The sequence below is a fragment of the Stegostoma tigrinum genome, chromosome 6 (assembly GCF_030684315.1).
Source record: "Stegostoma tigrinum isolate sSteTig4 chromosome 6, sSteTig4.hap1, whole genome shotgun sequence".
NCBI classification, from domain to species: domain Eukaryota; kingdom Metazoa; phylum Chordata; class Chondrichthyes; order Orectolobiformes; family Stegostomatidae; genus Stegostoma; species Stegostoma tigrinum.
In genome coordinates this window covers 95,854,563-95,882,110 of record NC_081359.1, presented here as the reverse complement: position 1 = coordinate 95,882,110, position 27,548 = coordinate 95,854,563, and the positions used below count along the sequence as shown (strand labels likewise).

Genomic DNA, 27,548 nt, shown 5'->3' with positions numbered 1-27,548 from the left:
CCTCCCTATTTTTATATGCCATTCTGTTTCAAATAAAGACTAACTTTCTATTTGCCTTCTGTATCATCCACAGAACATGTGCACCATTTTTTTGTGATTTATGAGTTCTTCATGATTTAAAAACTGAGAAAGAATTGCATTCTCCAAATGACGAAGCAATAACATTAGCTTGTCTTTTTTTTTGCAAGAGTAAGCAACAAATTGCAGCGATAACTGAAAGCATCAGAACTTCACTTAACAGCTGAGATATTTTACTCAACAAGAAGTGAGAATTCCATGCTGGGGCAAATTATATTTCTTCCAAACTCTTGCTACATTTGAAATGAACCTCAGTTGGTGGTAATCATAAATTAATAGCCCTCACTGTACAAAGCACTGTGCAAAATCTCTATTACAACATTGATATGAATGTCTTGAGGGATAAATTGCACAGTTATCCTTGAACTAACATTATGAAAACATATTCATTGTTCATTTATCCCATTTAGTTTGTAATCCTTGTCGTGTGCAATTAGCTGTTGTATTTGCCTACGTTACAATGGTGAATTCATTTAAAAAGTACTCTATTGGCTGTGAAGAACTTTTGGGATGTCATCATCATAGAATCCCTACAGAGTGGAAACAGGCCCATTGCCCAACAAGTCCACACCAACTCTCAGAGCATCCCATCTAGACCCATGCCCCTATCACCCACTGAATCGACACATCCCTGAACACTATGTGTAATTTAGTACGGCCAATCCACTTTGCCTGCACATCTTTGGACTGTGGGAGGAAACCAGAGCACCCGGAGGAAACTGACGCAGACACAGGGAGAATGTGCAAACTCCACACAGACAGTCACCCAAGGGTGGAAATGAACCCAGTTCCCTGGCACTGTGAGGCAGCAATGTTAACTACTGAGCCACTGTGCTGCCCTAAAATGAGTAAAGACAGTACATATCAGGCATTTTCTGAAGAAGGGTCTAGATCCAAAACGTCAGCTTTCCTGCTGCTCTGATGCTGCTTGGCCTGCTGAGTCCATCCAGCTCTACACCTTGTTACCCCACATATCAGGCAACTTTTTTCCTGAAGTAGATAATTGTTTTGTCAATAGGTTTATCTTTTTTTATTGGTTCAGCATAAAAACTGTCAGAGGAAAAAAAAGTGCACTTCTTTCTCAGATGCTGTCATACTTTCACCACTTAAAGCCTTGATTTTTGCCATAATGGAGAACGTCACTGCTATTTTAAGAAATAATTGAGTACGTTATCTCAATGACATACTGAAAATTGCTTTTAAAGATTCAATTAAAATAGATTGTTCACTGTTGCTCATTGGTGTTTATTGATATTAGTCTGAGTGTTTTCATGAATGAATTATTGATGCATGACTAATTTCACAACCATTCACTATCACAGTCGGATGCCTGCAATATTTTAGTGTTATGAGCAGCAATAAATGATTATAGACCTTTCAGTGTAAGATTGGGAATTCTAATGCTTACTTTGAACAACTGTGTGCATGAATTAATATATTCCTGTTGGTAGGGTTTATTTAGTTAAAGGAATGTAAGTGTAAGTTTTATGAATGATGCTTTTCAATATAGTGAAGTCTGCAATAGACACATAGAGCTTCATTTTGACTCACCTCTGCCTGGGTTACTGAGGTGTGCCCATAGAATTTCATAGGCTGTCATGATAGATAGAAGGGAAAATGATGGTGGTCATGTGTTGGCATGACTTGGCACTAAATTGTCATAGGACCCGAGAAAAACACATTGGAGTGCAGCATGGAGCATGTGGGGCTATGGGTTGGCATGGATACACCATGGGGAGTGTGTAGGAGGGTGGAGGTGTGAGGAAGAAAGTTTTAATGGATGTAGTTATGTTTTTATGAAACCTCATCTCAAGCTCTTCCACACAACCCCACCAACAGCTTTTGTTCTCATCTGGGGTCACACATCCTTCTTCTCAGTATAGCCCATCATCCAAAATGCAAATTCAACCTCTTGGCCACCTTTCCTGGCTCAGATTTGCAGACCCAGGTAATGAGGTGGCTCCACACTCACGATGCACAAGGCAATCTAAGCCCAATGTTTGCAGCCAACCTGCAAGCTGTGGATAAGCTGAGAACAAAACAAAACTCACCTTAATTTGCTATATCTCTCTTTCTGAATTTGCAGTTCTCTCATCAATAGGGTGACATGGTGGCTCTTGGGTTAACACTGCTGCCTCGTAGCACTGGGGACCCAGGTTTGATTCCACTCTCAGGTGACTGTCTGTGTGGAGTTTGCATGTTCTCTCTGTGTCAACATGTGTTACCTCCAGGTGGTCCATTTCCTCCCATAGCCCAAAGATGTGCAAGTTAGGTATATTGGCCATGCTAAATTGCCCTTGTGTCCATGGATGTGCTGGCTAAGTTGATAGACTGTGGTGAATGCGGCGGTTATGGGGATGTGGTGGGTCTGCATGTGAGGATCTTTGGAAGATCAGTAGGCTGAATGGCCTTTATCTGTACCATAGGAAGTTTACTGCCTTAACCATAACATCCTTATTGTTTTGATTGCTCGTGTACCAAGACTGGGCAATCTCTCCCTGTCCTGCCTGAAGCCCATTCTCTTGCTCAATACTAATCCTCCAGACCCTAGCCTGTGTGTGATCTTCAAGTACTGTGTAAGTAACAGATTGAAAATTCTTACCTTAGATTGAAAAGCTTCATATGCTTTTTTCCCATCCCATGCCCAGCTTCGTTTGGTGAAGTAATTTACTGTTGCAAATTCAATCAGAGCAGAAAAGACAAATGCGTAACACACAGCGATGAACCAGTCCATCGCAGTGGCGTAAGCTACTTTTGGCAGAGAATTCCGTGCACTAATGCTCAATGTTGTCATTGTCAGCACTGTGGTTACACCTGAAGAGAAAGAACAGAGGGTAATATCAACCACAACCACCTGCATTTAATGACACTTTTAACATAACAAAATGCACCAAGTTCCTTCATGTGTTGAAGTCATCAGACAATATTTGACACTGAGCCACAAAACAATTTAATTGCAGTTCAGTAGATAAAGAGTAGAGATAAATCAAAACATTTGGATCTTTCACTGTCAAATTCAGAATTATTAACAAAGATGAAAAATACATTTTTAACAACAAAGTCTCAATTATTTTGCCAGTTTTCTCCCCTCTCTTCATGGAAAATAGTGTTGATTGCTGTTGTTGACTCGATCAGATACCCTCAAAGTATTTTAAGAGGGTAGCTTAGACCCTAACTTTTCCTTTTCTCAATGCAAATGGAAAGTGTTTGTCCAGATGCAATGCGACTGGTCAAGACTACTCAACATTAACAAAAACACAATTTATTTAAATACAACAGTTAAAAAATACATCAAAAAGAAAGAGGAATTTCAAATAACAACTCTAATAGAAAACGTAACAGAAGAATACATACGGTAAGTATAGTAACCACCTATAAACACAGCCCTTAGCAATAAAAGACCATTCAGGAGAGATTCTCACATGCAGTTTTCCAATCAAGGAGGGAAAAAAGAAACATAAAGAGAAAATTCAAAGAAAGTAGTAGCTAGGAAAAATTCACGGAAGCTTCCAACTCTGCTGTGATCCCAGTAGCTTATAATGTTACTGAAATAACCAAACTCAGAAATCAGGATCTGTGAGAGCTGGCCACACCTATGAACCCAAGCCCTCCCAAGCTGTTTACTAAAGCAGTATACAGGAACCAGCTTGTTGGTTCCGCCTTACAACCTCTCTTCAAAAAATAACCAGAACAAAATAAACTGTTAAAGTGACAGCATTGTCACAATTTCTTCCCAGAGTTTCATTGGCATCAATTTCACTCCCAGCCCTTACCCAGGGCAACAAAGTGTTGATGACAGATTCCTCAATCTCAGGTTTTATTGCCACTCAACCAATCAGTCCCCTCCTTATCAGATGTCCATACAGAGGCCTTCCAATAGCAGAATTCACAGAAAGGAGGTCTTCAGGTTAAGAATGGCATTCCTGAGAACGTTCATAAGTTAATTTGAGTGCAAGTTGGAGCATAATACCGTGTACTATAAAATGTCAGTTTGTAATTATGAGCAAACTATTACACATTGGAACCTTAAAATTAAAAGTAATATGGGGTCTCATTTATAACTCTGAGTGTTCATAAGATGGGGCACCATAGAACAACCTAAGCTGATGGCACTAACAGATGACAAACTCAATGTTAAAGTGGGATTGAACCTGGGATGTCCTTGGTCAGTGCTACTTAGCTGATATTTGGGTTAACTCAGTGCCCCATCAGACAACTTGAAAGTATTGTTTTTAAAATGCAAACTGAAAACATCATTAAATATATACCAGAACTCATAGGCATTTGTTTTATGATGTTGATTCATCTGGGTAAACAGTATTCTACACTGTTGCCATGACTAAAGCTACCAATCATTTTAGGTATGGAAATACGCTTTAAGTCACTAAACACAGAAAAAAAAATTTTGTTCTGTTTCCAAAAGATAATTTTTATCCTTTAGTACAAATTGAAACTTAACTGTTCACTTTTTTTTAAACTGCAACGAAATTTTGTCTGAGGGATGCCAAAGGATTAATTCTACGATGCAACTTTGGAATATTACACATGGTTCAGTAATTTCCATTTAAAATAATTTGTTTGGATGATATATACATTGATAATTAAATTGGCTTTATCCTGATAAGGATGTTAGACAAAGTTTACTTTCTAAACATAGAATTCTTTTTTTCTCAACAACTTGCATTTATACATAGTCTTTAATATAGTAAACTGTGCACTATGTAATACAGTACTTGAACAGTGCTGGAAAGGACGGACAAGTTGTCAAAGCATTTAGTCTTACACTCATCAAGACAAAGACAAGAATACTAAATTTCAAACAATTATAACAATTTACACTACAGGATGAAATGGTACTGATTAATTGGCACTTCTATATGTTTTGAAGAGAGTGTAAGACAAAAAGTTTCAGCAACATATCTCTCCTTTCAGCAATATCATGAAATAGCTCATGAAATTCAAATGTCAACACACTGAGCAGTAACAAAGCAAGTATGAGATTCTGCAGAGAACATCCAGTGATTGAAATGTGGTGGAGATTTTGGTCACTTAAAGCTAAGTCTGATCATTGATTGATATTAACATTTCTTGGCACAATGGTCCGAGATTTCACATACAGTTGCTAATTTCTCCTGGATCCATGAAAGAGAACTGCCACTGAACACAATCACTGTCGGCTTGACATTCTGGCACAGCTGCCAATAGTTGTCCTAAATCCAGGACAGCAATGTGGATTTAACATTACTGGTCTGTGCTCACCTTCTGAATCAAAGCAAACAAAAGCTGCAGTGTAGTTCCAACAATAAGCACACAAAAGTTTCTGAGTTCCATTTATGCTATGCAAGCATTTGATAGAAATAGCATTATGTGTATCTGGGAATTGCTTCTATATAGCAGGGTAGGATTCAAAGTAATAGTGATCATAAACACACTGCCATTTGAGGCATGTTAGGACATTTCCTGAACTACTTATTAGATTAACAGGCAAACTACAAGATATAGGGTTTTAGTTAAGTTTGTGTGTCACTTGTATTAAAGATGGATTATCTATATTTATTATTTTAAAATTGCTTATCATGTTTGAATGTATTTGTACAGAACAAAAATAATTCAGGAATCTTACACTCGGAAAGCAGCTGCATTCAGTCAGAGCATGTCTCAGCAACATTTCTGCAAACTGTAGCCTATGGTCTGGCTCACTTTTATTGTAGTTACAGTGCTCTACTTGGAGTTCAGGCTCTCAGAACTATGTTCAGAAGACCCTAAATATCTCAGTATGCTTATTCTATGAGGTTTTGTACCCCAGTAAATAATCTTCTTACCTTTGGACGACAAGATCCAGGTTCAAATCTCCCTCCAGGCCAATGCCCAGAGAAGGACTATCCATTCAAATAAAAGCAAAATACTGTGGATGCTAGAAATCTGAAGAAAACACAGAGACTGCTGGAGAAACTCAGCAGGCAGATTAGGTCTGAAGAAGAGTCATACAAGACTCAAATCATGAGCTCTCTCTATCTCTCTCTCCCCACAGATCTGCCTGGCATGCAGATTTTCTCTTGAATTTTCTATGTTAGTTAAAGGAGTATCCATGACGGGTTCAAACAGATTGACAATCAGAGATAATGGGAACTGCAGATGCTGGAGAATTCCAAGATAATAAAATGTGAGGCTGGATGAACACAGCAGGCCAAGCAGCATCTCAGGAGCACAAAAGCTGACGTTTCGGGCCTAGACCCTTCATCAGAGAGGGGGAGGGGAGAGGGAACTGGAATAAATAGGGAGAGAGGGGGAGGCGGACCGAAGATGGAGAGTCAGGAAGATAGGTGGAGAGAGTACAGGTGGGGAGGTAGGGAGGGGATAGGTCAGTCCAGGGAAGACGGACAGGTCAAGGAGGTGGGATGAGGTTAGTAGGTAGATGGGGGTGCGGCTTGGGGTGGGAGGAAGGGATGGGTGAGAGGAAGAACCGGTTAGGGAGGCAGAGACAGGTTGGACTGGTTTTGGGATGCAGTGGGTGGGGGGGAAGAGCTGGGCTGGTTGTGTGGTGCAGTGGGGGGAGGGGACGAACTGGGCTGGTTTAGGGATGCAGTAGGGGAAGGGGAGATTTTGAAACTGGTGAAGTCCACATTGATACCATTAGACTGCAGGGTTCCCAGGCGGAATATGAGTTGCTGTTCCTGCAACCTTCGGGTGGCGTCATTGTGGCAGTGCAGGAGGCCCATGATGGACATGTCATCAAGAGAATGGGAGGGGGAGTGGAAATGGTTTGCGACTGGGAGGTGCAGTTGTTTATTGCGAACTGAGCGGAGGTGTTCTGCAAAGCGGTCTCCAAGCCTCCGCTTGGTTTCCCCAATGTAGAGGAAGCCACACATTGACGATCAGTTTGATGATTCCCCACTATTCCCTTAAGTGGGGACAAATGGGTATATGAACATGGCAACCAGGTAGCTCAAGATTGCTGAGGCACAGTAATATATTGAAATGCCAGTTGGATAAAAGTGATTTTCCTTACAAGAAAAAAATGGAGGGAGCTCAGGCAGGATCCTTTACAAATTATACACTGGCCTATCTGATTTTCAAGTATAGACTGATCTCTGGGGAGACCCATTAACAACTTCCACATTTCACTTTGTGATGAGGAGAGAGGTGTTGAAAGTCAGGGCTGCAGTAATAGGAAAAAAAAATGCAGAGGAAGACAGTACCATTGGGAGCAATTAGGGTTACCTGCCCTTAACTTATTTTAATTTTGTTTTAAGAGTGGCAGTTTTATCATATGGTACTAATAATTCAAAGTATTGTACATCTTTCTGAAGAATGGTCTGAATAATGATGAGGGTTGTAGCAGACAGTGTTAAGGCTGGAATATTTTCTTGTACTCATTCATGGGATTGAGATATTGCTGGCAGCTTGTGCATTCAGTGCTCATCTCTGAATGCCCTTGAACTGAATGGATAGCTCGGGTATTTCATGGGGTAGTTTAGCGTCGACTGCATTTCACTGGTTCTTTATTCATTCATTGGTTGTGTGTGTTGCTGGCTAGGCCAACATTTATTGCCTGACCCTAACTACCCCAGAGGAGGTGATGGTGACCTGCCTTCCAGATTGCTATGAGATGTAGGGCCTCACACACTGTTGTTTGAAAGGGACTTCTGGGACTGTGGCCCAGTGAAGAAGTTGTGAGGATGCTCTTGAGTCAAAGGTAGACTGGGGAAGGACAGCAGATTTCTTTTACCAAAGGACATTCATGGACCTGATAGGGATTTGCAACAACTGATGACAGTTCCACAATCTACACCAGTGTGACATGGAAGAGGACCACAAAGGTGTCAGGTAAGTCTTTCACCAGTCCAGCCATAGATAGCGCACAGAGACAGCATTGCCCACAAAACAAAATGCTACAAAGGAAATATCAAATGAGCATGAGGGACATTGTAACAGAAGTATAACTAACGCTGGCAGTACCTGTCTTTCACCTCCCAACATACGCCCATCAGAGTAGAGGTTTAATGGGCACTGACAGAGAAGAGGAAGAAGATGGGGGCTAGCTAGCCCAAGAAGAAGCAATGAGGTATATTTAAGGAGGGCCTCCAAGAGTGGGATGCCATCTGGATGGAAGAAAAAAAAGATTGTAACGGACCAGGGCCAGCGATGGAGTTATGTTGCCCATTTTCCTGCATTGGGCAAAAGGAATTAAATCTTAAGGTGAGGTGATAATTTCAGGGCACTATTAATGAGATGAACTTCAAATGCCAAATAAGTTTTAATCAATTGAATTTAACATTTCACCACTGGCCACTTTGGAAAATGAATCCATGTCCCCAGGGCGTTAGTGTGGGCCTTTGAATCAGTGATATCCAGTGACAACACCACTGTCGTCCCACAGGCAAAGAACAGTAAACTGGAGTCAGCAACAAAATTAGTAAATGCTGCCATATTTTCTTTGCAGTTATTTTATAATGAAGCCTCAATTGTTCATCTGACCTCAGTGAAGTGGATTTCAAACTGATGGAAGTTCTCTACACTCACGAGCTTTTTCATTTGGAGCAGCGCTACTCAGATGCTGGTGGACAAAAATGCATAGCACATTGCTGCCTATAATTTCATATCTAGCATCTAATTATTGAGCATTTAATCTCATGCTAAAAGCTACAAAGATTCCCAGTGTATGGTGCTGGAAATGTCACATCAGAACTTTCTTCTGAGACTGGAGACTAAACCAGAAAGGATCAGGATTTACTCAGTGTATCAGAATCATAATGAGTAGGTTTACAATGGCTGTATACCAGGTGTATAGATGGCCTCCTACTCCATCATGCACATAGAATAGTGGAATTTATTTTACATTTGATCGTTGCTTGATATAAATGACAATGGGTCATATTGATAGACTTGGGAATAATTTCCCATTGGTGTAAATAATTTTCGGATAAACATGAGTAATGAGAAGGGTATCTCACCACCAGTGGATATGAGAAAGTTATATCTCTTGGGTGTCAAACATCTCCTGGTATTATCACAATAATCAAAACTCGCTATAATCATTAATAACTTTCTGGTATCTGAATTTCTCAAATATTCAAATGTATCTTAACATTTTTTCAGTTCTGCAAGCATTCATTGAACAGAAAAAAAAGACAAAAAAATGGCATTGTGATTATTGTCCCTTATTGTTTGTCAAAATCAACAGATGTTCAACATCAGAAGTGATTAAGTCAGGCTGGATAGGCTGGAACTGTTTTCTCTGGAGCATGGGAGTTTGAGGTGCCTGATACAACTTTATAAAATCACAAGGGCTATAGTTAGGGTTAAAGGCCGGTGTGTCTTCCCTAGGATGGAGGATTTCAAAAGGGGCACATTTTGAAGGAAGAGAGGAGAGAGATTTTAAAAAGACATGAGGTGCAAATTTATTATGTAGAGGGTGGTTTGAGTGTAGAGTGAACTTCCTGAAGAGGTGGTGCATGTGGATACTATTTACAACATTTAGAAGACGTTTGGATAAGTTCATGAATAGGAAATGTTTAGAGGGATATGGGCCATGAGCAGGCAGCTGGGGGTAGCTTAGTTTGAGATTATGTTCGGCATGGTCTGGTTGGACCAAAAGGTCTGTTTCCAAGCTGTGTGACTCCATGACTCTCTATGTGATCCTTTCACTTAGCTCTCAAAAGACAGTTTGACTTCATAATGAATAAATACCAGTTCTCAGCCATGCATGAAACAGGAATAGCCTGTCTCTGCCTCTGCTGTCATAGAAATCCTCAGGAACTGTCAGGCCAAAAGAGGGCATTTCTGCCCCACTCCTTTACTGAGTAGAAAATATGGCACTTAGCTGAATGGGTTAATATGATATTAATTTATCTTTCTTTGGTGTTGTCACCATGCACCCAGAGACAGATAACATTGGGAGATTAATTGTATTATTGCTCTAAGCGACATTACTGCAATTCAAAGTTGTTGGCTGCTCTCCATCAAAAATAATTGAGTTTCATAGCCGTACAGTTCCATATTATTGAAAAGCCTGCATCTTCAAAAAGATTAATAAATAAAATGAAAAGTTAACGATTTAAACAGCTTTAGAGTTTAATCAAAATTAAACTCTTTCTGATATTCTTTGCACGTCAACATCTTTGCAAAATATTGCAAACTTTTTGAAAAACCTCATTCTTCATAACAGTTATAACTACAGAAAAACAGCAACTTAATTGCTGTTTAAGCAAAGTAATGGTGATGTCAGACATAAATCTGCTAATTAATCATGTTCACTGCTGCACCTTGATATTTAATGTTTAACATCAAATATTAAAGTTCAAAGATTTCAGATTTATATTTTTGCTTCAACAATTAACATAAGTTTTATCTCATCTTTGCCAATATAATTCTGTTAGCAAAAGTACAGATTACTGTCAGTTAAATACTGAGACTCCTTGAATTACAAACTTAGCTGTTGTCTTCAGCATGATTACTACTTATGCTACACCTCAAGGATACCAGCATGAACTCAATTTTTTTCTCTCTTCTGCCATCTTAATTTAAGGACCATAGGCATCTTGCCCAAAATCTTCCCTCACTGCCCTTAATGCCATGGTGCTTTCCAAGATATGTCTTTCAGAATACTGTCCACTGTTTTGGAAACCTACTCCAAAAGATCTTCATAAGATTTAGGGGCAGTCACAGGCCACTCAGCCCATTGATTCTGCTTTGCCATTCAATTGTATCATGGCTGATCTGATAACCTCAACTCCAATTTCCTTCTTTTTCCCCTTAACATTTAATTCTCTTACGGATTAATTTAGGTGCAACACTGCTACTCAGTTTTACACTGACAGTTGGTACAGAAAATAACAGCTGGAGAACATAATGTACTTGGACTGTAATAAAATTACTTCTGACCACAGTTGATGAATTTTCTTGGGGTTTTTCCTGCACCTCCTTTGTGCACGTTATCAGGATTTCAGCTGAACTCCTTCCAATGATACAGCAGCAGAGCCAGGTAATGCTATAGGGAAATGTACCCAATGCGTATTCCATTATGATCATGCCCAATTCTGTTGTCAGTTATCATCTGTATATATTCACCTTCCACCTGACAGTGATAAGACCCTTCATGGCTGTTCCTTTCCAGAGAGAAGGCTACTTGCGAGTAGAAGCCGAGGCTATGTAAGTATCTCGGAACAGTTGAGACATGTGGTTGAAGTAAAGGGGCTGAAGAGTGATGGTTTAAATCAGACACTTTATATAAGAATCTCTGCACATGTACTTTGGCTAGTTGGGCCACTTCCTTCAATGTTTGAATCTCTATGCCATAATATGTGATTCATCCATTCTCAATTTGCCTCAGATGACAACAGCTATCTCATTATAAATCCAGGCCCACAGGTGATCAAGGTGATAATTTTTCACATATATCTTTAGGAGTATGTTAAAAATTTTGTAAACTTGGAAACAAATGGATTTGAGATTTGAAAAAAGACAAGGTCCAGGCTTCAAAGAATTAGCTGGATCAACGACAAAAGCATGAGTATTAACTAAATTGTATTGAGATAAGGAATCAAAGGATCAATGGCATCCATCAAAAGTGATAAATGGAAACCACTGACCAGAAGTTCAAATTGCATTAATACAGTTTGTCTTGAAGCACTGAAATGATTAATACATAATGACACAGAGGAAGGTGAGATGCTAAGCCAATTATGTTTGTGTCAGTGGATTAGTGCACAAATAATTTCCTAAGCAATTGTGTCCAGTTTCATCCAGGCATTCAGTTGCAATTTCAAGCAGAAGCCATATATTTTCCCAGTAGCTTGAATAGAGAGTTGAAGGGTGATCTAGCCAAATTAACTGGGATCTTCTATTAAATAAACTGCATATGTCATTGAAAGAACCTAGGGTTGACATATGCATGTATCAAAATGCATTATAGTACGATGAAGGGAGATCAAAATAACGGTGGTACAATGTAGACTGATGTTAAATTTTGCTATCCTACAGTAACAATCTCTCTGCACTTGCAGAAGTTTACGATTGGTATTGTAGAAAATCACTCTTCCATGAAATCTTCATACTTGTATGTTCTCAATTATCGCTTATATTTTAATGTTGAATAACTCGTGCATGAAATCTATTCTGCTTGCTACATGGGCGTGCAGTCACAGAAGGATCATAACAAGAAAGGTACATACTTTGAATTTGGAGGAGTTATTTTATGCTACACTGGGTCAGCACATATTGCAAAGCTTAATGTTCCAACCACATGAAAAGGTGTGATTCAGCAGAAATCAACACTTCTGATAAAATGACAATTTTTCATATGAAAGCCAAGATGCTAATGCCTAGATTTTGTACTACTGATGTTGTTTACACCTGAAAAAATAGATGGGGGATTTTATACACAAATAGAAATAAACTATTTCTGATATATAAAAAAATTAAGATCCACTAATTCATATATCTTCAGGTACAGTTGAGCGTTGGGTAGAACATTTAATGTTTGTAAGTAGGGAAAATAGTGTGTGGTCCCTTTAAAAGATGATGTGTTTTTTTAGGCTTGGGGATTTAAAACAAAAGCCTGCAGGTAGCAGCAGGTACACAGAAAGTCCTCGAAATTGAAACATTGTATAAACATTGTACACTGCTAGCAGGCAAAGTGGCATTTTTACCAAGACAGCAGGTTTTTGGAATTTAGCCAATTAATCTAAACCAGGCTCTAGATACCAAAACCCAATTAGATTTAAATCTGATGGTTTTGGCAAACTAGAACAAGTCCTATTGTAGGAAATTTATAGGTGATTAACGGTATAAAAGAAGAGGGCATTAGAAAATCAGTGTGAGAGTCAACTGTCATCTCCCAAGTGAACAGCTCTCAGCTTTAAAATAAAAATCATTGACTTTCACAGAATTCTCTAAGCTCTCAGAAAACCATTATCTAAAGTTACAGCGGCATTCTTAGCTAATATTCCTGACACAAGAATTTGACAGAGAAAGGCATTGCTGACTGAGGATCAGTAAAGAGGGTAAAAAAACTTACTCTGGCTTTAATTTTGAAAGACTATGTTTTAATTTACTTTTCTTATTACTTTAGTTTATATAAGTGGGAATTATATTTATTGAAACAGCATATCATTAGACTCTTGTTTGATTTAGGAATAGTTAGTAGTTAGGGGGGAATTGTTCGTTTTGTTAGTAGTTATGTTAATTGTTTTACTGTTAGAGATAGATAAATGAAATTTTATTGGTCGATTACAGATTAAGTGAAAACATTTTACTTCGTTTAACCACTCCTTTATAACAGATTTGGAAGCAGAGAATTGAGAGGCAGGTTATACCACTTTTCACATTTACTTTAACAGATTATGAGATGACATGAGCTTCTCTTTCAGTTTTAATTATCAGAGAGGTGTTGACCTCCCCTTTGAAGCAGTATACATTCAGGAAAAGTGCAGGCAGTATACTCACGACCAGAGTAACAGAAAAATGAATGACTAAAACTTTAAAAACAAGCAGTTATGGTTTGTAAGCCCATTAGTTGCCATTGTCAAGCCTGAAAAAGGAAGTGGCAAACAAAAATAAGTCAGGCAGTCACAGATTTGTTGCAGAGGAAGGCCATTCAGCCCACCATGTCTGCAATTGCACTCTAAGCATTTTGACTTAGTGTCAATCTCCTGCCTTTTCCCAGTAACTCTGCACATCATTCCAATTGGGAAAGAATAGAAAACCCACTGGATGGCTTGAAGTGAAGTGAACAGCATTGTACCCAATTGCTGTTTGATGGCTGCTAAGGTGCAGAGTGACTGTGTCTTTGTATAGACCTGAAAATGGACAAAATTGGCCTTCAAGCCTCTGAGGCATCTGCTGCCATCTCCAAAGCTAGGGCTGCTACATACATGCAAGGAGGTGGAGCCAGGTTTCAAGCCACAACTGATCATTGCTATTGATGCCCGACCAAGCTGTCTGTCGCTTGGCATCTACATGTTCAATTCCAGCAGGAGGAACAATTCTGTATCTGACTTCCTCATATATACACCAGAGTTTAGGTTTGCAATCTACAAAATATGTTTTCCAGGGATCACTGCTAAATGAACGTGCCTGGACTCAAAGTTATTGCTGTATCAATTGTTCCAAATTCCTGTGGAAGCAGGCAGTAGTGAATCAACAATACAGTAATAAATTTGCAGCTAAATTTTTGTCTATAATGCCTGCCCAGAACCAGCTTAGAGTGAGATAAACGCAAAATACTGCAGATGCTGAAGATCCTAAATAAAAACAGAAAGTCCTGAAATACTCAACATTCTGGCCATATCAGTGGAGAAACACCATTGACCCTTTGATTTCAATATGACTTTTCTACAGAACTTTTACTTCAATTTTGCCAAAGAGTTATTGGTGTTGAAGAATTGGCTCTGTTTCTATCTACACATGTTCCGAAACTGGCTGAGTTTCTCAGCAGCTCCTATTTTAATTCAGTTCAGTGACATCTGGGTCTATTCCTCTGACACCTTCACCTCTTTTTCCATTCTAAGTCACATGCCAACTTTACTTTCTGAGATATCCTCTTTCCTGTCTTTCATCTGTGGCAGTAACACATTATCCAGAACATTTCAGGATGTTCCAATCTGATGAAAGGTCATCGCTCCGAAATATTACCTCTTTTAATCTCTTTATAGGCCTTACTTGATATGTTGAGTATTTTCACCTTATTTTATTGATTTCATTTCAGATTTTCAGCATCCACAGTATCTGGTATTATTAAGTTACTATTAAAAAAGACAATTGGTAGCACAGAACATGAGTATTGCTGAAAAAGGCAATTGTACTAAAGATTTTCATCTTACACACATCTGGGTAGATTGCAAGAATAACAATTTTAAAGGAAAACGGACACTTACACTGTTGAAATGATGGCTTTCCCTTTAAATTGGTATTCTTGCAGAATGACCTGATAAGTGCAGGACAAAAAGCTTCAACATAGGGGTAGTAGGAACTGCAGATGCTGGAGAATCTGATATAACAAGGTGTAGAGCTGGATGAACATTTTGAGCCTAGACCCTTCTTCAGAAAATCTAAAGAAGGGTCTAGGCCTGAAATGTCAGCTTTCCTGCTCCTCTGATGCTGCTTGGCCAGCTGTGTTCATCCAGCTCTACACCTTGTTATCTCAAAAAACTTCAACATATGTCTCTTTGCAGAAATTCTTATGATGGTTTGTGATTTCAATCTTTAGCTTGCCTCCGCTTTCCCTGCCTCAAATTTCTCCACTATAATCTTCCTTAAAGCCCTTTATATAAATGTCACTTCCCATTTTCACTGCAATGCCCCAAGCTTGCGATTTCCCATGGCCTATTTAACATTGTCTCGGGAGAAGAGTAACAGAAATATGAACTAAGATTGGAGGGAGTGATGAAATTTCATGGATCGCAACAATCAGGGGAGGTGATGCGAACTTCCTTAATCCGTTGTTCAAAGAAATGCTGGAAATACATTTTTACATTTTTATACCTACATTACAAATAGCGGATCAAAGAAGTGTCATCCTAAAATGAACTAGATGGAGTGAATGATCTCATCAAATAAGACTCAGGAAATAACACTGGTCACCAAAGTAAGCATCAACTCCTTACCCTTCTCACCTTATCTAATCTCTATAGGATGATCTGTCAAAAGGAAATGAAGAATGCAGTGAAATTATTTTGCTAGGCTATCAGTTGGGAAAAGCAACCTTCTTGCTCAACAGATTACAAATTACTGCCGTTTGAAATGCAGCACGTTTTACATTAATACTTTAATCTCAAATTGAAGGAAAATGTATTTAAACTCACCAAACACTGTTCTGGCTGGAACAGATTCTCTGTTCAACCAAAATGACATCTGGGATAAGATAACAGTCATAATGCAGGGGAGATAGGTTTGAATGACAAAATAACCGATTTTTCTCTTCAAATGGAAATGTGCTGTCATTATTACATATTCACCTGTGACAAATAAAGGGAACAATGCAAGACAGAAATCATGGATTAGAAAGGCGTTGGCATTAAAAATGGGATTGTTCAAAATAAGTTTTTGACATACATTTCATATAAGGAATGCAAGATTCATCATTCATATCATATGTTCACTGAATTTATTTGCTCATCAGACTCGTCATAGTGATTTTCATTGGCCAGTGATGACTATCCAAACTGATTCATGATTAATCTGTATCACCTGTACATGTCCTGCCATGGATTACTGAATTGTATTTATTATCCGCTTGACTTATGAAATCAAGTGATTGAATTAACTATGAAGGAATACTGCATAAAGTAATGCTCATTTTCTCAGTGCAGAAAATAGTCCTACATCAATGGCTGCAGAAATGGCCACAGTTTGTCAGCACGTCCACTTTTTATCTGAAGTACAAAACAATCGAGATTAGAACAGAATTAAGGTGCATTTGAATTAGATTTTGCTTAGCATTGGGTTTCATGAAGTATGACAGGGAAATAAGTGAAAAAGACAGTTTTCTTTATTCTAAAATCACACTCCCATAATCTTATTCAGTTGAAGACAAAACATCGAATGCTGTCAAGGGGTTAGACACTGTTCTTTGGGATTAAGGGATCAAAGGATAGGGAGAGAAGAAGGGAACAGGGTATTGAGTTAGATGATCAGCCATGACCGTATTGAATGGCAGATTAGGCTTGAAGGGCTGAATGGCCTACTGCTATTCCTATTCTATATGTTTCCATTCTAAGAGGCATTCACTGGCCACCTACTTCACAAGGATTGAATGTTTGCACAATAGCTAGTCTATACCAAGTATAAGAAATGTTTGGAGCAATATGGCCAAGTGCAGGCAGATGGGATTTGTTGAGTTTGGGATTCTGGTTGGCATAGACTGGTTGGACCAAAGGGCCTGTTTCCATATTGCATGACACTATGAATATGTATCAAAATAGCCTCAAGGAAGTATCAGCCAGTAGTGAGACAGATGATATTATTTCTGCCTTCTTGCACTCTCCTTTAACTTTTAGCTCCTGGAACCGTATTATTCAGCTCAGAAGCGAATGGTAACCAGTTGAAAAGTCACCCCAAGAGGTGCTGTCAACTTGTTCATATTGGTACTGGTCCAGTTCTTGGAGGCACAGGATAACTCCACCCCATTGTTGATACATTCAATTTTACTTTAGAATTCTGACAAGTTTCAGGCACCAGGGTTTGCATTTTGGCTATCAAGAGATGATGAACCAGAGTTAGTTCAAGTATTATTCAATAAACAAGCTGGATAAATAACATTGATGCTTAACTTGCTCAGATCATAAGGTAAAGTAATTTAGAACTGAATACCTTTCTGTAGAAACAGTCTTGAGTAGCACGTACATGGAGCTTTCATTTTAGCTATCAATACAATTACCATGGAGTCAACACTGGGAGTTGTGTGGTGCTCAAAATGTGTACAAGTGGTCATCTCTCATAGCCAGAACCTGCACATGGCGTCTTCTAATATGGACGGGCTGTTATACTACAATTGCTACATGCTTCTTTCTGACCAGAAAGCGCTTCCATTTTTAACACAGAGGTTTTCAAAAGGATTTGCACATTTATAGTTGACCCGTTTGACCACATTATGACACACCTTTGCTGGCCATCAAGAATGGAGGTGGGGCTCAGAGCTGACAGTTCAGAGACTGGGTCTGATGGTGGTAGAGGATGGCCAGGTTCTCAAAGCAGCCGTGAAAACAAACGTTGCGTTGATCACCAGACCAAAAATGTCAAAGTGCAAATATCCTCACGTTGCGTGGATGCAATGTGGTCAGATGCTTGCCAAGTAAGCAAACTGCCTGGTCAACTGTGTCTGTTTAAATTTATATTACAGCAATGTCACTGCACATTCTGCAGAAGCTGGTTTGTATACCAGCCCTGTAACGCTCTGGGCACTTTTTGTTTCCAACCTGGAAAACACACAATGTATGAATAGATGAGGAAGAAATGCTTGACTTCAGGAAATGGTGCATCGCTTCATCTTTTTCAACCTTAATAAATAATAATCACTTCCTTTGTGCAATTACCCCAATGATAAGGTCAAGTGAGAGTGGCTGCCCCGAACATCAAGGCAACATTTGAGCAAGTACAGAATCAAGGAAACTGAGCAGGACTGGAGTCATTGCAAATCAAAGGAAAACTGGAGTTATACCTTGCACAGACCAAGATGGGTGTGGTTGTTGGAGGTTGTTACCTCAGACCCAGGACATCTCTGCAAGAGTTCCTCAGGATAGTGTCCTTGGCCGAACCACCTTCGGTTTCTTCATCAATGATCTTCTCTCCATGATAAGGTTAGAAGTGGGACTGTTCACCGATGTCACACAATGTTCAGAAATATTTGAGACTCATCAGACTCTGAAGCAGTCCATCTCCATATTTAGCAAGACATCAGGATTCCAGTTGCTTGCCACTTCAACACATCACGGTGTTCCCATGCCAACATTTCTGTCGAAGTCATGCTGTAGTGTTCCAGCCAAGCTTGAGGAACCACACCTAATTTTCTACTTGGGTGCCTTTTGGCCATCAGAACTCAGGACCAAGTTTAACAATTTCAGAGCATGAACACCTCCTTCCATGAGTACTACCTACCCCGGTAAGTCCAGTTCCCAGTATAAAATGGGTTTCTTTCGGCACAACCCCAATCCACTTTCAATTACTTGTAGCCCCCATTGTCACCTATCTAGCCTCTCTTCTTGTCTGGTTTACTGTCAACAATCCCCTTGTGTGTCTAGGATAATAAGGTGTAGAGCTGGAGGAACACAGCAAGCCAAGCAGCGTCCGAGGAGCAGGAAAGCTGACATTTCGGGCCCAGATGCTTCTTCACCCGTTTCTTCTCTTTCTTTCTCTCTCTCTGTCTTTTTCATCTCCACCTATCCACTCGCTCCTTTTCCTCCTACCCATCCATCAACAGCATATGTACCTTCTCCAAGCTGCTACTAGTACTGAAGAAAGGTCACTCAAACCATTTCTCTGTTTTGTTCTTCTTACAGACGCTGCCTGATCTACTGAGTTTCTCCAACAATTTCTGTTTTTTTTCCATGTTTCAGATTGCAGTTCTTTGTTTGGTTTTACATCTTTCATCATTCTCCTTGGCAAGATGTAAGTTATTTCATTTGAACAAGTAGATATGATTTGGGAAAGGAATGAATCATTTGTGTACATGTGCAAATATGGCTTAAAACTGCACATTAAATGATCTGAGAAAAAACTTACTTAAAAAGGACATGCATAAAATTACATCTCTCACTTAAGGAGATGACAGAATGCCAATTTGGCGACTAACGAGCATTACATATTATGTAATTTATAACAATCTATACATTAGCACAAGTTAACATTTTGACATAATAAGCAGCATTTAAGAAAAAAATGAACACTTAGTAGAATGCACAGACTTTACACATTGCTCATATGTTTGAAAGGCCATTTTCGTCTCTGTAGCAAATAGTACCCGAGCCCTGGATTTGCAATATTCCATAGACTTTAATTACAAGTTAGTTTTACGCTGATTTCTATACAATACCATATCATATCTATATCTTTGTTTATAAGTATTTACATCTATCATATTTACAAAGTTATATCTTTTTTATTCTTAAACTATTCAAAATGGTGCCAGATTGTGGCGACAGTTGAAGATTTTCACTGGATTTTCCTGTATTACTCACTGTAAAATGAAAGTGACAATAAATCATTTAATTCAATTTGCATTTTGATATGAATCAGACTGCATCAGTTTTAACGTAAACAGTTCAAAATGGGAAGTCACACGCTGTAGTGAGTAGCATCCCTGCCCTTGACCCAGAAGCTCCGTTTATGTCCCTCTTCACTTCCGTGTGTGACCAACCTATAAATCCTTTCAACAAATGTCAATGGCAAACAAAAAGAGCAGAAGTGACTCCAGGTCAGATAATGTCACGTCAAGAAACTTAGACTGTCAACCATCACCATTCATACCTCCAGACTGCAACATATATGTTGCCAGAGAAACTCTGATTCTTTGTGGATCCTTCCAGTTCTGAAGAAGATTCCCTAGACCTGAAATATTGACTCTGCTTTCTCTCCACAGATGCTACCAGACCTGCTGAGTTTTCCCAGCGATTTCTGATTTTGTTTCTGATTGCTTCGGGGTTCAGCTGACTGAATAGCTGGAGTGGATCAGATTGGTGCCAACAGCACCAGGGTAAATTTGGGACCACTATCATTTCCTACCCATGATGGAAGACATGGCAGTATGGTTTTGACATCCCTTTGGGCAAAAGAACTGCTAAAGAATGTTTCTCTTTCTTGGCATCTTTTTAACTTAGATAAAGTATGACTGTTATAATTTGAAAACTTACTTTTAATTTTAGTTACGATACCGAGGATCATCTAACTTATTCTGAAGTTTGCCCGACAATACATCTTGTTGTTTTCATTGCTAAATGTTAAAGGGGACCAAATTTGATTTATTGGGAAGGATGTGCAAGGTATTTAGAGACAATAACCAAAGCCCTCGATTCTTCAAAATCACCAAGAGTGGGTCAGGCTGTAAACAGATATGTTTTAAATTATCTCCAAGGTACTAGAGATTTGAGATTTCAAGAATAGCTAATCAGCATTTCTGTCTAGCATAAAAAGTCTGTGATTCATATTGGCATGGAAATGGATTTCTTTCATGGGAAAGGTTTCTAAGACTTCCCTGAAAACTCATAGGCACAGGTGGTCAGTAAGAATTCAGGGTAGGGGAAACAAGTATAAGTAACTGGCGTTCATTTTGGGTGAATGCAAGTGGGAGCTAATGCTCAGATTGGAGAAAATAAATCATGAAGAGTTAAAATGAGGCTGAAAGAGCTGCCAGGTATACAAGGGGAAGAAACACTGGGAGAAAATCCTCATCGTAAAATACATTTCTAAGGTTAAAAGTTCCCAGGCTGAGAAAAACAAAGAGCAGATGTAAGTCCTTGAGAACTAAGAATCATATTGAATCAATTCCAGGCAAACTGAATATCCACTTAAAGCATTTGGTAAAATACACCTGTGATGCATATGTGTATTGCATTTCAGTTGTGCTGAAAGGAAAAGCGTTGTTCTGTGATACAAAGTCTAAGTTTCCGACAAAAATAGTGTTTAATTGATGTGCTTTTCATCTTATCTTACTATAAAAATCTTAAAGTATGAAACTTGACACATTATCCCTTCAGTTGTTGACTGGAAGAATGGTCTTTTTTTAAATGTCTTTACAAAGATTATAATATTTCATAAATTTCCTTTTAACTGTTAATCAATTTTATTGCTGAAATATGACCTGCACTAAACAGAATTAGGGAGGGTCCTTTAGCCAGGTCTGAAAACAATTCTTGGTTGTCAAAGGGCTAAGGTTATCAAGTGTGAAATTTGGCAACATTGATTTGTGCCCAGTTATCCTGCATCATAACCTGAACACCATCCACCTTAGCTCAGCATCTGGAGGAAACTGAAAATGAAACATTTGTATTTTAATAATTGAGTGGTAACTACAAGCAATTAACATGCATTGACTGACTAAACAGATTGTGCAACTAGTAATGGGATAACAAATGGAATATTTTAACTTGAAACAGTTGCATTGTATTATCAATCAATGTGATTTTAAATTAATGGCCTATGTTGTTTTATCCACACGATAAGAAATGTGTTAACAATAAATGTACTGATACAGTAGACCTGGTAAATTATTGAACTGATACTCAAAAAACATAGTTGGTGAAGGCTGTTGTGGTATTATAATAGTGTCCATACCGCTGAGCTAGGAGGCCTGAGCTCAAGTCTCACCTGCTCCAGAGGTATGCAATAACATCTGTCTGAACAGGTTGATTAGAAAATATCTCAAAACCATAACTGGTTGGGAAACAAAGCATTTTTTTTCATAAATGAGAAGAAGAAAAAGATACACATGTATCGATCATGGAAGTACTCGGATTAATCCCAGGACTGTGTTTGTTTCAGTTACTGACAAGGCAGAACAACTACTGACCTTAGGAGCTAAACAGTGTTCAAATATTCTCATTCCTGATTGCTTTCTAAGAATGATCACCACACAACACCCTATTTTAATTGAGGGCAGAATTGAGGTAATGACTTTGAAGGAGTGAGAACGTCAGTTTAAATGTGAAAAATAATCAGTCTTGAAATAGTCATATTGAGATGCAATCTAATAATCATGCATGTGCTATGTAGTGAACAGTGTGCATCTGTCACTCAGTGATGCAGATAGTCATCAATCAATGTTGTTTAATTAATTAATGTTTCCTTTTCAATTTGGTACTCTTGCATCAGTCTTAATGCAAGAGCCTGTCTTTTTTTTTCAGCAATACTCAGATACATAGACAATGTATCCATCCAATTTCAACAAAAGGAATACATTAATTTTCATCAGTGAAATAATATTAGCAGCCATATACTTTGAATTGGGAGTGTTCTAACTGATTTCTTTATCTAGTCACCCCAATTCTGTTCTGATAGATTTGAAATCACTTCATTTCACTTTGCTGTGCAAATTTCTTAACCTAGTTTCTTGTCCAGCACCTACATAAACCAAGCTTAACCTTACCGTGTGAGGTCTTACCACTATGCACTGGGCTGGCTGTCCCAAATTTGGAGTTTTCAGATAATGTTTACCCCGACTTCTGTCATCCACTCATCCTGGCACTGTCTGGTTCTACCTCTGCAGCAGACTGGTTCATTAAATAAATAGGGTCTTCAGATCATGTTTTTCCACCTGACTGAATATCCAGCTTGAGAGATAGTAGGAACTGCATATGCTGGAGAATCTGAGAAAACAAGGTGTAGAGCTGGATGAACACTGCAGGCCAAGCAGCATCAGAGGAGCGGGAAAGCTGGTGTTTCAGGTCTGGACCCTTCTTCAGAAATCACTGATGAAGGGTCGAGGCCCAAAACGTCAGCGTTCCTGCTCCTCTGATGCTGCTTGGCCTGCTGTGTTCATCCAGCTCTACACCTTGTTATCTCGAATGTCCAGCTTGTCCTTGCCTTGTGGGGTTCAAGCTGTGCTCCAAGCCATCTTATTGGAGAGAATACTTAGGGGACTTCATAGATATTGACTTGCTCATCAAACCGGCATGGCCTAGCAATGAAGCAATAAAGCTCCATACTACGTGATAACAAAGTGTGTAGCTGGATGAACACAGCAGGCCAAACAGCATCTCAGGAGTGCAAAAGCTGACATTTTGAGCCTAGACCCTTCATCATTTTTTTCTGATGAAGGGTCTAGGCCCGAAATGTCAGCTTTTGTGCTCCTAAGATGCTGCTTGGCCTGCTGTGTTCATCCAGCTACACACTTCATTATCTTGGATTCTCCAGCATCTGCAGTTCCCATTATCCCTGCACTACTTGAGTTCACTTGTCAACCAGGATGCCATACAACAATTAAACAACAATTTAAGAATTAATTATGTTGAACTATACAATTTGGTCTTTTATCATACCTTTTCACAGGTATAAAAATAGGTGTTTGTTAATGTAGAATCTAGGGTACTCAAAAAACATATTCTGCGGAGGGTTCTAGTCTTGCAATCATCCTGACAGTTCACAAGAATACCAATTAAGGGGAACAGCAACTGAGGCACAGGGACAGAAAAGACCAAATTAGTAAGACTTATTTTAAATGGGGCTGAGAAAGTTAATCTGGAAGCGCCGAGATACGATGGAACTATCTTACTTTGGAGCCGGTTAAAGTCCGGATATCAACAAGGCGCAAAGAAAACTCATCTTTATCTGGCTTCCGCCACCTCCATTCGCTCCAGAATTAAGTTCACTCTTGACTCCTAGGTTGGTTCATTGGACAGAGTCCCACTTCTCAAACTGCAACCAGAGTGTAGAATTAACTGTCCTGCAACAGGTGACAATCCAGCTGTCAGTACGCCACAGTTCCACCTAAGATCAGCTATATGCACCAGAACAGATTTTAACGCGCGTTCTTTTTAACATAGTTTTGCACTGCTGTTTAACTCTTTCTGCAAGTTCAGGAAGAAAAGTCAAATAAAAATCAGTACTTAAGACAGAAATGGACGAAAACAGTTATTCATAAAATGTTGAGTCAGTGCTTCAGTTGTGTAATGTCAATGGACATAACTTATCTATGTCCGTAAAAGAGCTCACGGCGGCTGCTCTCTGTTGGAAAGCCGATTTTTATTCGCCTACTAATCCCTCATTGCAATCTGCATCCAGCAGTGTGTCACATCCACTCTGCCCTGATTCCTGTGGACCGTATACAGCGCCTGTCGTGTCAGTCGAAGGTTTTTTTTCTGGCCCTGTGGAGTATTCTTATCAAATAAAAAATAGGACACAAGTTCACGACTTGTATTTGCGATCCACGGCCCATTGAGACATCACGGGAACGCCACAATGTGGAAGGGCCACACGATGTGAGGTGAAAATGTGTCAAATATCTCGTCTCCTTGGGCCATGTGGCCGCCAGCCGGTTGCCTGCTGTCCTTTTTGAACGTGTTATTGCCAGAGAGAGGGGTACAGATCGCCAAGCAGCACCATGTCAGAAGCACTGGGTCTCCTGGTGAGCATCCTGTTGCTGAAAGTCAATGGGGAAATACCATTCGCTGCAGAAAACAACGCGGCCATGATCGTCAATTGGTGAGTCCCAGTTTGAAGTGTGCGAACATCTACTTGAACTCGCAGGTCTGCACTGTAGTGTAGTGCGATGTTGCTCGGAATAAACGATGGGAGGTGGGGGCTTTCATTCATTCATTGTGGGTTGCCATGGAACAATACATTGTAGACCAGCGGATACTGTAGCCTGCCTTGAGCCGTCAATGCCCTCAGTGATAAATCAAAGGTCTCACTCAACCTTTTCCTCAGAACATTTCAGGAGTGCTAGAATATCGAAACAGGAAGTGACTCTGTCGGGCACCCTAAATCGGGGGGAGGGGGGGAGATGGTGGGCGAGAGCAAGAACAATTCTCAATTACCTTAACGGTGCAAATTAACCTGGTGCCATAAACACAGCACCACGAAAATGCAGAGGCAGTCCATTCGGCCCCCCGCGTCTGTGACAGCTCTCCAAATAGGCAACTCACTTAGTGACAGGCATTTTTGAATCAGACTGTGTGTATATATACTCTTTGAAGAAAGGAAGCAGAAAACGCCACGAGATGTAAGTTTTGCCTTGGTTAATATTTTCAGCGTTTGTGATTTTATTTTCAAATGCTCTCGTCCGATTTGCCTCTTTTGTGTACTCTTCAAATAATTTCTGGAGTTCTGTGAGGATCTTTGTGAGCGTTTCTGCCTATCACTGAAATTATGAAGCGATTTACGCCCCGTTTTAACAAGTGGGGGCGGGGGGGAAGCAATCCTCTAATACCACGCGTCTTTACGCAATACGGAAAAAAAGCATCTCGGTGTAATCCGAAAGGCAGATTGGAGTGCAACGCACTTCCGAGCAAATGAAGGATACAGCGCTTCCTGCAGGCAAACTCTCACACCTAGATACTCCCTCATGATGCGGGTGGCTGGATGATTCAGTGTGGGCTCCTTTCTTAACTTTCTTCAAACCCATGTTTCTTTTTCCAACTGCCAAGGAATCAGACGTACCCACCCTAAATTCTCAGAATCACTGCAAATAGCTTTCTTTTGACCCTGTGGAATATTCTTTCATGAGACTATCAAATAACAAGACACACAATGTCACGAGTTGTATTTGCGCTCCACGGCCCATTGAAAACACTATGGGAGAGCCACAATGTGGAAGGACCACCCTCCCAGCAGTGTTTTCCGTATATGTCCACGCACGCGTGTGCAAAAATTGATTCATTCAATGCAAAAAAAATCTGACGTATTAGTTTGCATGTTGACCATTTACCCTTAGAAATAAGTCAATGAGCACTATCGTTGTTTTGGTCAACGACAGTACGTCCGGACCTTAGGGAATTCTCCACAGCTCGAAGGCGAACCAATGCGTTGTGCAGCAAAGTAATTTCAATAAAATCCTAATTGTTAAACCTTAATCCCAAATCCTTGGTGGAGTTCTGTGACCGGCCCTAGCAGCAGATTTCAAATCATCGACGCGGATAAAACAACTACCTTCGGCATAATTAGTGAATCTGCTGCGTTGGAGTAGCGCCAGTCTGTTCTGCGGGGGGCGGGGAAATCCAGTGCGGCCATAACAGTTGCCGGCCCCATGTGTGTGAAATTTCACAGCCAGCAGCCAATCAGAGCGGACTGTTTGACTGGGTACGACGTCGTGCGAAGCCAATGTTTAGCTGCGTGATCTATATCGTGTGGACCAATGGGCGACTTACCCCATGATCGGAAACCTCCTTGGTCTGAAAGCACCAACTCATGGAGACACTGTTTCTGGATCAGTCAGGGTAGCTGTATCCAGCTTTCATTCACCACCAGCTGTGTCCTGAGGGAATTGCAATTTGTTACTGACTGAAAACCAGCTAGTATGTTTCAGCTCGGAATACAGCTTATACTATGAAATGGTTTCATAAGGAAGGTAGCGTACATTTTACAAACGAAGAGCAAGCCAGCAGTTGTTGGACATTGGAACAAATGAGCACCGTTGATAGGATCAGTAACCTTAATTATGTGAAAGCAAAAATACTGTGAATGCTGGAAAATCTCAGACATAATAAAAGGTGCTGGAGAAACTCAGCAGGTTTTGCAGCAGATTTATTTGCTTACAACATTGTTTAGTAAAGCAGCCACATCGGAAGATACATGCCCAGAAAAAGTCATATTAGATTCAAAGCCAGAAGTCACACGACACTAGGTTATAGACAAACAGGTTTATTTGAAATCACAAGCTTTCGGACTGTCAGGTGATGAAGGGGCTATGCTCCGAAAGCTTGTGATTTCAAATACTTTTGGACTATAACCTAGTGTCGTGTGACTTCCGACTTTTTCCACCCCAGTCCAACACCGGCACCTCCACATCATGGATTAAAAATCTTAATTCTGTTTCTCTCTTTACAGATGCTGCCAGAGCTGTTAAGTTCCTCTAACACTTCCTGTTTTTACTTTCAACTGTGTGGTCCTTTCTCCACAGAGTAGTCTCCTCGCTATTAGAACCTGAAATTTATGGGCACTTATAACATAGTAATAAGTAAATGACCCACTGAAATTTTTTCTAAAAATCTTGAGTTAAAGTGTAGCAGTTATCTCATACCTTTGAGCAAAAGTAGGTGAAAATCTAAACTGACCTGTGTTTGAAGGGATAAGTTCACTACCCACAGTTTGACCTAATAAATCGTACTGATTTAGACGCGATCCATCTTCTGCCACGACCACCGATTTGTGAGTTTCGTTCGTCCATGTGTAAATAACTTCTGAGGTCGGATAAGCATCTATTGGGAATATGAGAGATTTGATATGTTAGTCAAACCGTCGCTCCTGCAGCCTGATGGAGTTTGTTTGGGCTGTGATTTTCCTCGCAGTGTCCTGCTATTTGAAACAAGTAGATTCAGTAACAG

At 39.7% G+C, this 27,548-nt stretch overlaps 2 protein-coding genes across 2 annotated transcripts in view; one reads left to right on the top strand and one right to left on the bottom strand.

Annotated features, from left to right (window-relative positions):
- The window catches only part of gabra5 (gamma-aminobutyric acid type A receptor subunit alpha5), a 115,415-nt gene that overhangs the window by 8,310 nt on the left and 79,557 nt on the right, over positions 1 to 27,548 (bottom strand). The window contains exons 7-9 of the mRNA XM_048532664.2: positions 27,279 to 27,422; positions 15,882 to 16,034; positions 2,681 to 2,892 (exon numbers count right to left, since the gene is read on the bottom strand). Of these exons, the coding sequence (XP_048388621.2) occupies positions 2,681 to 2,892; positions 15,882 to 16,034; positions 27,279 to 27,422 (509 nt within the window). The remainder of the gene's footprint in view (positions 1 to 2,680; positions 2,893 to 15,881; positions 16,035 to 27,278; positions 27,423 to 27,548) is intronic.
- gabrb3 (gamma-aminobutyric acid type A receptor subunit beta3) overlaps positions 24,336 to 27,548 on the top strand; it is a 511,154-nt gene continuing 507,941 nt past the window's right edge. The window contains exon 1 of the mRNA XM_059646784.1: positions 24,336 to 24,708. Coding sequence (XP_059502767.1) covers positions 24,608 to 24,708 — 101 coding nt within the window. The 5' untranslated portion in view covers positions 24,336 to 24,607. The remainder of the gene's footprint in view (positions 24,709 to 27,548) is intronic.